This window comes from Mustela putorius, unplaced genomic scaffold (genome assembly GCF_011764305.1).
Source record: "Mustela putorius furo isolate JIRA1106 unplaced genomic scaffold, ASM1176430v1.1 tig00000765_pilon_pilon_pilon, whole genome shotgun sequence".
Lineage (NCBI taxonomy): Eukaryota > Metazoa > Chordata > Mammalia > Carnivora > Mustelidae > Mustela > Mustela putorius.
The window spans coordinates 2405689-2421810 of NW_025421470.1; the positions used below are offsets into that span (position 1 = coordinate 2405689).

General features: G+C 56.5%; 1 protein-coding gene across 19 annotated transcripts in view; it reads left to right on the forward strand.

Annotated features, from left to right (window-relative positions):
• Positions 1-225: 225 nt before the first annotated feature.
• The window catches only part of LOC101683404 (heat shock transcription factor 2 binding protein), a 106287-nt gene continuing 90390 nt past the window's right edge, over positions 226-16122 (forward strand). For 10 of the 19 annotated variants that reach the window (XM_045084376.1, XM_045084383.1, XM_045084381.1 and 7 more), the window contains exons 1-4: positions 279-414; positions 1676-1952; positions 2470-2620; positions 15670-15834. In XM_045084376.1, coding sequence (XP_044940311.1) covers positions 1896-1952; positions 2470-2620; positions 15670-15834 — 373 coding nt within the window. In that variant the 5' untranslated portion in view covers positions 279-414; positions 1676-1895. Of the gene's footprint in view, positions 458-980; positions 1953-2469; positions 2621-15669; positions 15835-16122 lie in introns of those variants that run through there. The other 9 variants (XM_045084390.1, XM_045084393.1, XM_045084379.1 and 6 more) reach the window with 8 other exon arrangements.

Below are 16122 nucleotides of genomic sequence, written 5' to 3' on the forward strand. Positions count from 1 at the left end.
GCGGCGCGTTCCGAGGCCGAGCGCGCGGACCCTGGCGGCGGGCTGAGCTGCCCAGCGGGGTTCGGGGGGCGTCCTCCGGCCTCGGGGGCGCGCGGGTCGCCGCAGCTCCGGGCGTTCAGCGGCGCGGCTAGCCTGCGTCCGCGTTGCCGGCGGAGACGGAAGACCGTCTCGGGGCTCTCGAGTCTTGAAGCCCGCTCCCGAGGGCTCCGTCCGATGGGGCGCTCCCCGCGGGAGACGCGGCGGCGAGCCCTTAACGAGGAGCCGCCTCTGCGCGGGGAAGACCCAGAAGGACGCGGTCCTTGGGGTTTTGGCGGGATGCTGAGGACAGCCCCACGGAGGGGTCGTCCTGCTGGGGGCCAGGTCTGAGCCTCTGCTGCCGTCGAGGCAGCGCCTTCCAGCGTCCCCAGTGTCCAGGTCCCGGGGCAGGTCCAGGGCGGGGACAAGTCCGGCGGCGGGGGTGAGGGGCAGGGCAGGACCCAGTGCAGAGTCCGGGTCAGCTCCTGGTGCAGGGATGGCAGGAACAGGGTCAGCGTCAGGTCTTCGCAGAGGATGGCAGGGACAGGGTCAGGGTCAAGTCTCTGTGCAGGGGGGTGGCAGGGTCAGGGTCAGGTCTCTGTGCGGGGGTGGCAGGGTCAGGGTCAGGTCTCTGTGCGGGGGGTGGCAGGGTCAGGGTCAGGTCTCTGTGCGGGGGTGGCAGGGTCAGGGTCAGGTCTCTGTGGGGGGGGTGGCAGGGTCAGGGTCAGGTCTCTGTGCGGGGGTGGCAGGGTCAGGGTCAGGTCTCTGTGCGGGGGTGGCAGGGTCAGGGTCAGGTCTCTGTGCGGGGGTGGCAGGGTCAGGGTCAGGTCTCTGTGCGGGGGTGGCAGGGTCAGGGTCAGGTCTCTGTGCGGGGGTGGCAGGGTCAGGGTCAGGTCTCTGTGCGGGGGTGGCAGGGACAGGGTCAGGTCTCTGTGCAGGGGGTGGCAGGGACAGGGTCAGGTCTCTGTGCGGGGATGGCAGGGTCAGGGTCAGGTCTCAGTGCAGGGGGTGGCAGGGTCAGGGTCAGGTCTCGGTGAAGGGGATGACAGGGTCAATATCTTGGTGCAGGGCAGGACACGGTCAGCGTCAGGTGTCGCGGCAGGGAATGGCAGGGTCAGCGTCAGGTCGGTGCAGGGAAGCAGGGCCAGACGCAGGTACAAGGACAGAGGCAGGGGATGATGGGCTGGTACAGGTCCCGACATGGATGTAGGGATTTAGAGTGTGGTTGAGCCTGTTCCCAGGCCTGGACAACGGGCAGGGGACCCTGACGTTGTTGTTGCCGGCCAGTTACAGAAACGGACGAAGTCTTAGTTGTGCAGTCACCCCGTCCCCCTGATCCACGGGCTGCACCCTACTTTGCAAACTCGGCGGGCACGCGGGGGCAAGCGAATGGACGAGGTGGCCTCTTCCAGCTGGCGGTGGGCGTCTCAGCTGCGGCGCCAGCTGGCCGGACCGCCCTCCCTATCCAGGGCAGACGCGGAGCCCGCTGTCCGAAAGCTTCGGGCCTCGCTAGTGTCGCTCAGAGCCCCGCGAGGGAGCGTGGCCGCCCGCCGTGTGCGGACGGTCCCTCGAAAGCACCGCCCCCCAAGCAGGGCAGGTCCGGTTCGACTTCCCTAACTTGCCACTTACACTCGGGTCTCCCTGTCCTTCTACTTTGCAGTTAACGACTTTAAAAAGTCCGGGCGAGCCGGGACAGCGCACGTGCGATCTCGCCCACCGCAACCCTCGTCCGCGGAGCCGAGAACGCCGCTGCCGCTCTGCGAGGTTTGACCCTCACTGCGCTCCGTTTTCGGCCGCGCGTGGTCGCGTTCCCGCGCTTTCGGCCTGAAGGGTCAGAGGGCGCGGCGCAGGCGCACGGAGCCGAGGCGGCGGCGGCGGCCATGGGCGAGGCAGGCGGCGCTGAGGAGGCCTGTCGGGTCAGTGAGGAGGCCTGTCGGGTCAGTGAGGAGGCCCGGGCTGCCCCCCGCCCCCCCGGCCTTCCCGCGCCGGGCGGCCGCCCGTTTGGGCTTGCGCGGTGCGCCCCGGCGGCCCGGGGCCTGGTCGGTGGCGGGGTGGCCCTGCGCGGGGGCCGGGGGTCCGGCGGGGCCGCTGACCGCTGGGGCCGGGGCCGCGACGGCCGGACGTGTGCAGGGAGCCGGCCCTCGGGCCCAGGTCCCCGCGCCGTGGCCCCCGCTGCCGGTGAGGAAGGTGGGGGAGCCCCGGGCGTCGGCCTGCTCGCGCCCGTTCGCGGCGCCCCCCGAGCCTGTGGGCGGCCCGACCCCGGGGGGCGGAGGACGCTGCGGGCCGGCCCGAGGGGGCAGCTGCGGCTTCGTGCGGGGAGCTGGGCGCGGGGCGGCCGGCGTCGACTCGGCCGTCGGGGGGCCCGGTGCCGGCGAAGGGCCGCAGCCGGCTCCCTCCGGGGCGTGCGGGGCGCGGGCGCGGGGCCGGCCGCGGGGACACCTGCCTGTCTTGCAGCGCGCGGGGGCCCGAGAGGAGTTCGTTAAAGTCCGCAAGAAGGACCTGGAGCGGCTGACGACGGAAGTGATGCAGATCCGGGACTTCCTGCCCCGCATTCTGAGCGGGGACGTGCTGGAGAGCTTCCGGAGGCTGAAGATCGCCGAGAAGAGTGAGTGTCCTCCGCGGCGGCGGCGGGGCGGCGGGGCTGCGGGGCCGCGGGCGGGGCCGCGGGCGGCGGGGCTGCGGGCCGCGGGCGCTGGGCTGGCGCGGGAGAGGCGCCCGCCGCCCGGGCCCTGCCCTCCGGCCTCTGCTCCGGCCGTGCGGACGCGGCGGACTCCCCGCGGCTGCGCTCCAGCGCTCAGGGCCGGGGCGGGCGGGGTCGCGCCCCCCCACGCCGCGCGAGGTGTTAACTGCGTCGGTGACCGGCGCGTGTTCACTTGTGCCGCGGCGAGTGGACAGGGCAGTCGCTCGGGGGTGAGATTTCTGGGCTTCAGAGAGAGGCGGAGAGTCCCCGGCTGACTCTGCTGGGCCTGAGGCCTCCCGTGGGCTCAGCCCCCCAACCCGGAGGGCACGACCCGAGCCGAAGTCAGGAGCTGCAGGGGTGACGGCCCCACCCAGGGGCCCCGCCGGCGGCCAGGTCGCTTCTAGGACTGACTGAAGTGCAGAAGTGCCGGGCCTTGTCCACGCGGGGTCTGAGGTTTGGCCTGCGCGCCGGAGCCGCTGCAAGGCTCTTAGATTCTGGGATCGGTTCTGCGGATCGGTTCTGCGGTTCCCTGACCGCGGTGAGTGGTCCTGAGCCAGTGTTTGGCGCTTCAGGCTGGTCCGGCCCCCTGCACTGGCCGCCGCCCGGCCTGGCCTGCTCTCCAGACGTGTTTCTGGGGGTCGGAGTGTGTGTCCAGCGCCGGCGTGGGCAGAGCGCTCTCGGGACCCAACAGCACACAGTTCTGGTTTGTGCAGATGCTCCTGGTCAGGACGGCAGCCGGCACGGTGAGAAGGGAGGGTGCTCACGGCCACCACGTCCCCTGTCCTGCTGAGCTTCTCTTTGGAGCCCCCAGATCCGCCCTGGGCTACCCTGTGGCGTGCTCTGGACGGGGGCTCCTGCACACAGCCTGCCTCTGGCCTCCTTGCTGGCCGCCAGCAGGGCTTGCAAGTGGACGGCCTCATGGACGGAGAGAGGTTGGGTGCTTCCTCCTGCTCCCTCCAGGCCGTGACTCCCACCCCAGGACCTCCAGCGAGTCTCCGCTCTCGCTGGGCTCTGGTGACAGGTGTTCTCCGCGTCGTCCTCCTGGAGGGCTGTTGCTAGCCTCCGGGTGCCTCACCAGCCCCTGCGCTGCTCTCTCTAAGCCGTCCTGCCCGCAGATGTCAACATCGGCGATGGAGACCCTGCGGGATATGCTGTAGGTCACCGGTTATGTCATAGCTCCAGGTCCCCGGCTTCCCAGCCCCTGGTTTTGAGCTCACGCTCAGCCCCCTGACCTGAGAGCAGCTAGTCACCCACGTGCACTCGAAGCAGAGCATGTTGGCGTGCTGAGTGCTTGGGCTTCTTTGCAAATTAGTGAGCCGGCGTTCTGGAAACTACAGCGGGGTCTCCTGGGTTGGTTAGCACGAGTCCGTCCTTAGTCGGTCTTCAGAGATCACAAAATCAAAGTTGTGCGTACGAGAGCAAGGGCCACGAACAGATCCGTGCCGACGAGGTCCGTGAGACTTCAGGAGCTCTTTCCTCGTGGTCCCCAGGCCCGGTCGTCCTCTCTCCCGCCCTCTGGCCCTTTGGTCATGGTTTGCTTGGCGGGTGCATCCTCTGCAGCAGCCTTTTGGCTAGTGGAGATGCCTGAAGTTCAGGCTTAGGGCCCTTCCCGTCACTCCACGGCTCTTCTGTGGGCGGTTGCAGGCACTCAGTTTTCGTTCCCAGCTTGGTGCCAGGGCCCCCAGGTTCATCTCTGGCCCTAGGTTTGGCCCAAACCGCCAGGCTCAGTTAGGGCCCCGTATCCCACTCCTACTTGGCATTTCTTCTGGTCTCACCTTGTGTCAAGTTCTCAGCATTTGTCCTCGTCAGCCTGCAGCCGTCAGGAAGCAGCCCCGGTCCGGCCAGGCCAGGTTCGTTGCTTCCTTACCGGAGGGAGACACACCCTGAGGAACTGGGGGCACCTTGCCAACGAGAAGCTAGAGTTGTGGGTTTGGGGAAAGGGTCGAGTTTAGGCGAAGCGCACATTAAACCACATTGATCTGCTGGGCTGCAGGCGAAGTAGGGCTGTGCGTGGGGCCATCACCGTGTCCTACTGCCGTGGACCCAGGCCTCGTTTCTTTGAATGCTACAAAGTTTAGATCAACGTAGAAAATTGTGTCTGGACGTCCCTTGTTTGAAGTTGTGCAGCTAGCGAGAAAGCGGGGCTGCTTCCCTTTGTCCCAGTGACTTTGACCCCGCAGGGGACCGAGGGAGGTTTCCTTTTTACTGGTGTCATTCCAAACAGCAACATTGACGGAATGGAATGAGCTTGTTGTGCGTAAGAAATCAGCCGTCCCTGACAGGGGTCGCTGTGACCCTTTACTGCCAGGCTGTGTTCTCGGGAGAACCGTCGTTTCCTGGTGACTTGGCAGCTGGGTTCACACCTCTGCTGGCCAGCCCCACAAACTGCAGGACAGGTTTCCTCTGTCCTACCTCTGACTCATGCTGTCCCTGCCCTCCCCTACCTCTGGGCTTCCTCGGTGTTCCTGGGTGGGCAGAAGCTTCACCTAGAGACCTAGGATCCCCCTCAGGGCCCACCCCTCCTCACTATTCACTCCCCTTCCGCCCCTGCCCCCACCTCTCTTTCCATAAGTCCTCACACGTCCCCTCCTGGCTGGATCCTGAATTCACGAGCCCGCGGCCACCGCAGCCACCGCGGCCACCGAGCCCAGGCTCCCATCATGTCGCTGCATCCCTGCCTCCTGTTTGTCCACTCACCATCACTTTCAGCCTGTCGCCGTGTGGCTTTTCGTAGCTCTTTGGTGATGTCATTCCCCTGCTTGTGTCTTCCATGGCTTCTCCTCGCTTTTAGGATAAAGACAAAAAAAAAAAAAAGAAAACCAGCTCCCCTGAAAGCACTGCCACCCAAGAACCTGAACCAAACGGTAGGCGGCTCGAAGGGCTCTGTGTTGCTGGACTGAACCTCAGTGCGTACTCAGTGCTTGCCTGACTGCCTAGACAGGCTCGGTCTAACCGTGGGTCCCGCCGGGCGTTCTTACGGCATACGGTGCTGTCCTTCTGAGAGCTGCTGTCCTTCTGAGAGTGTCATGTTACTGTCCTCCTCCGGTGACAGGCGTGGGGGGCGGGGCCCCGCGTTGGCCTCCCACGCGTTCTCTGTGCCTGGGTATTTGGTCCGGAGGGGCTTCCCCTTTCCTTGCGCGTTGTTCCTTCTGAATTGCTTGGTTCCCGTGGGGCCGGTGTGCTGTGGCCACCTAGGCCCGGCCTAGAAGATGTCCTCCTGGAGCAGCTTTTACCCAGTTTTGGCTGCATTTTTGCTGCTTGGGTGACGTGAGCTGAAGAAAGATCCTGTCCTTTTCCATTTTGTAAGGACTGGGTTCGGCGACTCTTACCTGGGCCTTCTGAGACCAGTCACGGGCGCCGTGGCCTTGAGAATGGCTCCCTCAGAGGCCACCCGGGGACCACAAGGCGGCAGCGGGAGCTGCTGGACACTCCGTGTGCTCTAGGAGGGCTCTTGGCCTGGACCAGGATCAGAGCTGCCTTCGCACTACAGTCCGTGTGCACTTGTCAGCTAGGAGGTGACGCCGCGAGGAATGAGCGCGGGCGGGGAGCGAGGCCGGGGCAGCTCGGCCTGCCTCGAGGGGAAGCTTCGTTTGGGGCGTAGGTGTGGTTGCTTCTTGGGCTCAGGCCTGCGGGCCCCACGTCCAACCAACAAACGAGTGTCAAGCCGTGAGCGGGACTTAATTCCGGCTCCAGCGTAGTCACTCCCTGTAGGGAGCCGGGCGGATGCGGTGGAATTTGGATTGGGGCAGCTCCTGCTGCTCCTGAGGTCTTCCGGGGATAGGGGAGTGTTGAGGAGCGAGGCGGGCTCTGTTAGAGGGTAAGAGGAGGGTGTTCTCGGCTGGGGTCATGGCGTGTGTGCACGTCCCAGCCCGGAGACCGCGGGGTTGCCTGCCGGCCTGTGAGCTCTTCCTTCTGCTTGATACGTGGAGCAAGGATTGGGGTATGGGGGAGTCAGGGTCAGTAAACGTCCGCGGTTCGTGGAAGACAAAATAATTGTAGTTTATTGTCTTTAATTTGCGACGAGAGGCAGGTGGAAGTAGGTGGAAGTTACCCCGCGGACCTGATGCTGAGGTAGCGACTAGACGTCGTCCTCAGCAGACGATTTCTGTATCGGAGCGAAGGGACAGTGTGAGGACTTGGGCGGAAGGGAGGGGAATTAACGATAGATGCTCGCGGGGGGAGGCCTGGGCGTCCTCCGACCGCGGGATGATGGCTGTGCGGGCGGCGCGGACGGGCCCACGAAGAAGTGATTAGTCTCGGTGCGAGGCGAGGCCAGGGCTCCGCGTGGAAATACGGAGTGGCCTGGACACTGCTTCGGCCGAACTCTCGGACGTGTCCCTGCCTGTAAGGCGGGGCCGGGGCTGTTTGCCTCAGAAGGTAGTGAGACTTACACTGAGACTCTCTGCGGGAAGCCCTCAGGGAGGAGGACCCCCACAGGCCGAGGGGCCCCTGAGCACTTGCTGGACCGAGTGAAGAAAGTGCCCTGAGCCAGCAGCGCCATTCCGGCCCGGACCGCGCCGCTCCGTGAGTTCGGAAAACGGTTAGAGAGGGTTAGGAGTGCGACTGACCTTGTTCGAATTCTTGTTCTTTCTTATCTGCGTGGAATGGGGGTACCTGTGGGTCCTCAGGCCTCCGTAAGGTGACCTCGGCGAAGCAGAGACTTGGACGTACCAGCAGAAGTTAACTCACTCCCTGGTCTCACCGTCTCGCGTCTGTTCATCTAACAACGACGGAGTTATTACTGTGTCAGTGTGTGTCAAAAGTTTTATCTTTATTACTACTTATTTTACTTACTTTTATTAACATATAATGTATTATTTGTCTCCGGGGTACAGGTCTGTGATTCATCATCTTACACCATTCCCAGCCCTCACCATAGCACATGCTCTCCCCAGTGTCCGGCCACCCCGTCCCCTACCCACCACCCCTCCAGCAACCCTCAGTTGTCTCCTGAGATTAAGAGTCTCTTAGGGTTTGTCAGGTGCCTGGGTGGTGCCGTTGGTTAATCGACTGCCTTCGGCTCAGGTCATGATCCTGGAGTCCTGGAATCGAGCCCCACATCGGGCTCCCTGCTCGGCGGGGAGTCTGCTTCTCCCACTGACCTCTCTCCTCTCATGCGCTCTCTGTCAAATAAATAATAAAATCTTAAAAAAAAAAAAAATAGAGTCTCCTAGGGTTTGTTTCCCTCTCTAGTTTCATCTTGTTTCCTTTTTTTCCTCTCTTCCCTTAGGATCCTCTGTCTTGTTTCTCAACTTCCTCATATCAGGGAGATCATGTGATAATTGTCTTTCCTGATTGGCTTATCTCGCTCAGCATGATACCCTCTGTTCCATCCACCTCCTTGCAGACGGCAAGATTTCATTTCTTTTGTGGCTGCAGAGTATTCCACTGTGTAGATACACCACATGTACTCCATCCGTTCATCCGTGGACGGACATCTTGCCATGGGCTCTTTCCATAGTTTGTCTTGTGGACACTACTGCTGTGAACATTGGGGTGCACGTGCCCCTTCGGATCACTGCATTTGTGTCTTCGGGGTAAATACCCAGTAGTGCGATGGCTGGCTTATGGGGAAAAACGTGTGTCTTAAACCAGAGTCTTATTTTTTAAAGACTTTCTTATTTTATTTTTTTAATTTAAAGAACTTATCGACATATTTTTTACTTATAAATTGACATGTTGTTTATTTTTTCCCCTTTTCTTAAATTTTTATTTTTTTAAATTTTTAAATTAACATATAATGTATTATTTGCCCCAGGGGTACAGGTCTGTGAGTCGCCAGGTTTACACACTTCACAGCACTCACCATAACACATACCCTCCCCAATATCCATAACCCCACCTCCCTCTCCCTATCCCCCTCCCCCCGGATCTCTTATGGTTTGTCTCCCTCCTGATCCCATCTTGTTTTATTTATTCTTTTCCTACCCCCTAACCCCCCACATTGCATCTTCACTTCCTCATATCAGGCAGTGTCCACAATAGCCAAACTGGAAAGAACGTAGGTGTCCATCCACAGATGAGTGGATAAAGAGGAATATATATACACAATGGAATACTATGCAGCCATCAAAAGAAATGAAATCTTGCCATTTGTGATGACATGGACGGAACTAGAGGGTATTATACTGCGTGAAAGACTTACTTAATTTATAGAGAGAGAGTGTGTGTAAGCATGGGAGGGACAGAGGGAGAGAACCTCAAGCAGACTCCCCGCCGAGCACAGAGCCCATCATGGGTCTCTGTCTCATGGCCCTCAAGCCATGACCTGAGCTGAATCAAGAGTTGGACTCTGACCGACTGAGCCACTCAGCTGCCCCTAGAATCCTATTAGAAAAAAAAAAAAATCCTGTTTATATGTGGTACAATATGTAAAATAGAGGGAAGTTACATTTTCGGCATATTTAGAAGATTCTGTCAGAACGTTACTTGTAAGATCAGCACAATGAAGGAGTTCTGATGAAAACAAAATATAATGTTACAGGTTTTGGAAATCAGATGCAGTACCATCTTCAGTGTCCAACTTCTATTTTTAGGTTTGGTTTTCAAGTAACAGGGAAAAGACACAAATCGTAGAGATAAGGAATTGCAAATGGTGAAGTTTTCAACATTTCACTCTGCAGCATCATGATGCTTTTCAGTGAAACTGATCTGAAAGTGTGAAGCCCGTGGGTCAGATGTTTTTGTTTTACAGTGAAGTCACAGGGTCCAACAACTCCCGACCTGTCCTACTGACCCAGGTGCATTTGGAGAGAGGTGGTGGAAAAGCCACTGGCCTGTCCTGTAAGATGCTTTGTAAACACATATGCTGCCTCTGCGATGGTGGGTGACGTAACTTAGCAACAAGCGGACATCTGAGCGGCAGGTGTCAGACACTCACCCCAGAGTCTGGGGATGGAATCAGGTACCATTTCCTGTTGACACCAAGCGAAAATTATGGTCTCGTTTCTTATATTTTAAAATCTGCAACATTAGTTTTTTTTTTTTAATTTTTTATTTTTTATAAACATATATTTTTATCCCCAGGGGTACAGGTCTGTGAATCACCAGGTTTACACACTTCACAGCACTCACCAAAGCACATACCCTGCCCTGCAACATTAGTTTTAACCTTTCAAAACTTTTTATTTAAATACGTGTTTAAGTGCTAATACTGTGAACTAGCCTTGTTTTGTTCCGGGAACATCAGTAATGAATAAGGAGCAGTGCAGCCATGATACACGGGGAGAGACCTGGCTGATTTTCTTTAGCAACAGGAGAGAGTTATTCTGTGTGATTTAAAATTTGTACATGTCAGCATGGTCGCGTAGAACCTTCTGCTGATGAAGTATTATGTGACTCTCGTCATCCTTGTCTGTTTAAGAAACAGGCAGTGGCCGCATGTGGCCAACTGGCCCAGCACCATTTACTGAGAACACAGCCCTCCGTCCTGTACTACAGTTGGTTTTGTTCTAAGCGGCTGGCATGTGCGGATTTGATTCTGAATTCTTTTGTTAGTTTTATTATTTGTTTTCATATTGTTTGTTATCAGTACTTACTAGTTTTTTAGCTGTTTTTTTTTTTTTTTTAAAGATTTTATTTATTTGACACAGAGAGAGAGAGAGAGCGAGATCACCAGCAGGCAGAGAAACAAGCAGAGGGAGCGGGGGAAGCAGGCTCCCTGCCAAGCAGAGAGCCCGATGTGAGGCTCGATCCTAGGACCCTGAGATCATGACGTGAGCTGAAGGCAGAAGCTTAACCCGCTGAGCCACTCAGGCGCCCCCTTACTAGTTTTTAATACTGATTTTTTACTTGGTTGTGTTTTATTCCAGCTTCCCAATGGAATTCTCTTCTTGTCTTTTGCCGGAACATTAACCACAGTTATTTTAAAGCTCTGGATCTGGCAACTCCATTGACTGGGTCACCTCCTGGTCTGCTTGTAGTGTCTACTTTCCCTCTTGGTAATCTCGGTAATTTTTTTATTGATTAACAGATTTTTAAAAAGTGAACACTTGTGGAGGCTTTGGATGGTAGTAATTTCTCTAACGAGTCATCCCCCCTCCCCTGCACTGTCTGTCCACCTCTGCAGCGTCTGTGTGCTGCTGACGTGTTGCTGAGTGCCTGGAAGAAGAAGGTGGCTCTGACCTCAGCGCACTTCTCTATGCTTCCGTCTGTTCTGGGACCGCGGCCCACCCCAAGTCCTGGCTATCGAACCGCTCTGTAGCTTATTTTCATTTCCCAGCTCCGTGCACTGCTGACTTCTCTGTCCAGCTTTGCTGCCTTGTTGCCTGTGCTGCTTTGGAATATGCCAAGGTCCCTGGCAGGAAAGGGGTGGGAGGCGGGGCTCCTGTGCCGCATGGCCTGTTCCGGCTCCTGGGTGCTGGCCTTGTTGCCTGTGCTGCTTTGGAATATGCCAAGGTCCCTGGCAGGAAAGGGGTGGGAGGCGGGGCTCCTGTGCCGCATGGCCTGTTCCGGCTCCTGGGTGCTGGCCCGAGGGCCCCCGTAGCTCAGTAACTCTCACATGCCTCCAGAGGGCTTAGTTGGTTTAAATTCCGCTCTCCTGATGATTCCCCAAGGGAAGGTTGCTGTGCCGCCTCGCGGTCGCAGCTGGAAATGGAAGCCCTTCCACGTATGTGGTCGTGATTTTTAAGTTGTTGAAAACACACCGTGATGTCATAAAGACAGGCCGTGCATACGATCCGAATTAAAGGAGGCTGAAGGTAAAACTGAAGGCCATACCTGCCCCTGGACTGGTGGTGGTGCCGGGAAGCAGAAAATACTGTAAAGGGCAGTTTGGGGTCTTTCGACAGAATCTGAATGTCAGTGGTAGATTAGTTAGAGGTATTAATACTAATTTTTCTAAAGTTGACAACCAGGCCGAGTAGGTGTGTAGGACATTATCCTTAGTGTGTGTGGGGGGCGGGGAGTGATGAGCAGACGTGAAGTGTTGCCGCACATACGTCTGGGTAAGAGGAATATGGGTATTGTCTGTATTATTTTTACTCATGCGATGTTCTGTAAGTTTGAAAAAGTTCGGGAAACCTCGTAAAATGGAAAAAGTGTTTGTAGAACATACGTGTCCTTTAGGCTCTCTTACGTTGTCAGCAGCGGGTTTGAAGGCCAGTGTACTGCGCGGTCTCTAAAGTGTTGGTGGGTGTTTCGAGATTAATTTCCCAAGAGTCTGGTGTTAATGCGAAGAGGGAGCCTCTGTTTCAGCTCAGAGAACGAGGCGTTCTGGTCCCTGGGCACGGGAAGGAGAGAGAGCGCCAGTCCGATGGGAGAGGAGATGGCGAGAAGGGGTTACAGGGGCACCTGGCTGGCCCCGTCGGTGGAGCGGGGACTCGCGATACGGGGGTGTGAGTTTGAGCCCCACGCTGGGTGTAGAGATGACGTAAAAATAAAGTCTTTAAATAAAAGAGATTTTTAAAATCAAATAATGACCCAAAGTTTCTAGTGACCCAAGTCTCTAATATCAGAGTGTCTCCTGCCCAATGTTCGGCGAGAACAAAAGGGGCCACCAGAAGTGTAATGAGGGTAGTGAGGGCACACAGGTGTGGGCAGGGTTTGGGGGAGACGCACGAGGGTCACCCCTGGCAACTAGAGGACTGTGGTGCCAGGACTGCCCCGAGAGCTGCCAGTACACACGAGGGCAGGTCCCTCCCCCAGAAGGTGGTTACTGCGGCTGGAAGGTCGGCAGGAATGGCGCAGAGAAGCGGGTGTCCTAGCAGGTCTCTGACCCCGGTCCCTGTGGAGACTGTCACTGTCCCAACTGAAGAGGAGGCTGAAAGCCTGGGAGACTGCATACTCCTGGAACACAGAGCGTGGTGGAGGGTAGGCCCGAGGGGCACAGAGGAGGGGGATGGTAGCCACGGTGGAGACAGCAGCGACGGTGTTGGAACGTATCACTCTGACACCGTCTTTAACTGGGCGTTCATGTGCCAATCAACGGAAACATTTCCCGTCTCTCTGGTTTGAGAAATACGTTAGCAGATCTCTTGACTTCGGCAAGATCGATCTTAGTTGTTTGTGACGGCATTTATTTTCAAGTGTTCAGTGAACGTAGTTTCTAAGTCCGTTAGGGAGGTGTTCACTATGTGCCCGGCATCTGTCAAGCACTGCTAGGTAAGATCGAGACACACAAAGGACAAAGCCTGCCCCTTTCCCCTGGGACTTTACAGGGAGCGCAAGGAGCTCCCACCTTCAGATGCTGCCGGCGGTGACACAGGTGCTGCCAAGTCCATTGGCAATGCCAGCACAGAGCGGATTCCTGTTAGTCACATGTGATCTTCGTCTTATAGAAGAAAACTCCAGTGGCCTTTAAGGTAGAAGAAGAGCGGTTTGGGGAGCAGAATTTTGGCAGCATGGGGAAAAAAAAATGCTATTTCCATGTTCTGGTTCCAACTCTTTTCCTCTCCCCCCTTTGGTTTGTTTAAAACACAATTACGGTTAATTAAGGTGTTGTTCCACTGGCGTCTAGTGTGTAGAAGGATCTGAAATGCACTTAGGCTCTTTAACTAAAGCCCCCCCTTTTAATGAACCCTGAAGTATTCTCATTTTTCCACTTTCTGAACTTACACTGTGGACAGGCTGATTAAGTGAACATGAGATCTTTAGGATGGGTCCTGATCCAGGATGACTGGTGTCCTTACGGAAGGGTACATTTGGACCCAGAGACAGCTGTGCACAGGGAAGCTGATGTGAGGAGACTGGGAGCAAGCCCAGTGACCGTGGAGGCTGATGGGAATCCTGGAAGATCCAGGCTGCTGAAAGCCGGAGGAGCCAGAGAAGGATCCTCACCCACAGGTTTCAGAGAGAGCCCAGGCCCGCTGACACTGGCCTCTGGATCTAGGGCAGAAGCTGTTTCTGTTGTCATAAACTGTCCACTTGGTGGTGCTCTGTTGCACATCTTCCAAAGACAGGGTCCATCAGCAGCTAATTATGAATTCTTTTCTAAACCTATTAGAGACTGACGTGGAGAAGTTAAGAGCTATTAAAGACACTTTCTTTTGGGGGCGCCTGGGTGGCTCGGGGTTAAAGCCTCTGCCTTCAGCTCAGGTCATGATCTCGGGGTCCTGGGATCGAGCCCCACATCGGGCTCTCTGCTCAGCAGGGAGCCTGCTTCCCTCTCTCTCTCTGCCTGCCTCTCTGCCTGCTTGTGATCTCTGTCAAATAAATAAATGAAATATTAAAAAAAAACACCAAAAACCCTTTCTTTTGGATTTGGGATCTTAAGCTGTTTTGGTCAAAAATAATACTTTGATGTTAACGTGAAGCTGTTTTGGTCAAAAATAATACTTTGATGTTAACGTGAAGCAGCTGGCAGTTACTGCGTCTGGTGTGGGCGCCGGTGACAGAGGCAGGGTAGGAGACCGTGATCTCTCTCACAGGGCTTCCATGTATTCGCTCGGTATTTTAGAAGCGCAGCTTTTCCTTTGTAGCGCTGTCTCCTGTCGCTGATAGTTCTCCGCACCCTTCCCGTGAACAAGTTAGCTTAAGGGGTACAGTCATTCTCGTGTTACTAAAACTTAAAGAAGGAATGTGCATTTCGGAAGCCATATCGACGTGGAAACGCCTGTGGCGCAGATCGCGTCTCTGCACTGGGAGTCCGTCCTGGCCGCCCTTTCGCTCCGCCGACAGTGAGGCCGGTGCCGGAGACCAGAAGTCAGAAGACGGTGTCGGCTGGGGGGCAGCTCCTTTCCTGTTCTGATACCGAGGCTGGATAAGATCATGTCTCGACTATATGTAATGTGTCATTCACTGTCCATACTCCTTCTGTCCCTGTTTTGTTTTTTTATTTAAGATTTTATTTATTTATTTATTTGAGAAAGAGATGGTGAGAGAGAGCGTGGGTGGGGGGAAGGTCAGAAGAAGCAGACTCCGCGTGGAGCCGGGAGCCCGAGGCGGGGCTTGACCCTGGGGCTCCGGGATCATGCCCTGAGCCAAAGGCAGTTGCTTAACCAACAGGTGTCGTCTTCTCTCTGGTTTTTAAAAAAAAGTCATGGAAGCAGCATCTTCTCATCATTAGGCCTAATCGCAGTGGCTGTGTGTTTTTCTCTGTTCGAGGGGTAGCAGAAGGAGTGGGTAGAGAAGTGAAATTCTTCTGTGTGACAAATATTTATAAAATTCCAAGTGCCATTGTAGGGATTTGGGGTGTATGGGAAAATGAACCCTGAAAATGTCTGCCTTGCCAGGGGTTTGTTCAGGGCTGCAGGCCCCGCTGGGGGCCTCGGGAGAAAAGCAAGGTGTGGGTTTTGTCGGAAGGCGGTGGCAGTGCTCCCCCCCAGCCACCAGGCGGCGGCCTCGTACAGCGGAAAGGCGCCCGCCGCCTCAGGGTGCTTGGGGTGGGCGGGTGCGGACTTGGAATTTTGTGGGGCACCTGGCGGGGAGTGGGATGTCTGATCCTGCCCCTCATTATGGCAGCCTGTGGCAAGGTCAGGTACAGCTACACCGGGCGACTGTGAAGTTGTCCTAATGAGAAACTTTTGGGCGGCCAGAATTAATTCCTGCCTATTTTTGTAGGTACGGCTTGTAGACATGAGATGTTGTGTCTCCTTTGCCACGTTTGAGTGACGTGCAGCTTGATGATACCAGCAAATTCAGAAGTGAGCTGGAAAGAAAAAGCTTGCACCACTAATAATTTTATTTTAGTTCCATTTTTCTTTTTTTTGCTGACCACGTGCACTTCATAGTTCCCTCATAATTACAAATAATGCAGGTCTTCATTTACGTTGTTATACGGCGCAGGTGTGCAGCTGTCCAAGCATAGCCCTGGAGTGATGGCTGATTTCCTGGGCGGCCGGGGCTTGGAGGCGGAGCAGAATCCCGGGGAGGGTCCCGATGTGGCATGATACGTGGCAGAAGAAAGACTTGAGCAGAAGAGATAGTCCCACGGTATTTCCCGTGGCTTCTGAGAAACGCATTTTAAGAGCACTCCTGCCAGCCGGTTTCAGAATCTGTACTGAGTTTGCAGCTTTAGGTGCTAATCTTCTCTCTAGGACAGAGGTTCCCTGGAACACGCAGACTCCGTTTCTCCAGAGCTTCGGGGATGCCCTGCTGTTCTTGGCAGTCCCCCGCCTTCTCCAGCCCTGGGCCACGAAGCCGCACCCCTCCTCTTGTCCGCACCTCCCCCGAGCGAGTGCCGCCAGCCGTCTCCCCCTCAGGTAGAGGGAAGTGCCAGCTCGCAGGCTGCTGCTTCCCACCACCTTCTGGTTTTCCGCCCCCTCGTTCCGGGTGCTGGGCTCGCGCTGGCTCTCGCTGGTTGTGTGTTGATTTCATTGTGTTAATGACCAGAGACCAGGCTGTCGTCCTGAAGCCAAACCTCTCAAAGTCTGTTCCCAGACCAGCGCCATCTGCCTCACCTGAGAACTTGCTGGAAGGGCAGGTTCCCAGGCCTGAATTGGCAGCTCTGCCCTTTAGGGGCTCCTGATGGACAGTAACACGTGGGGACC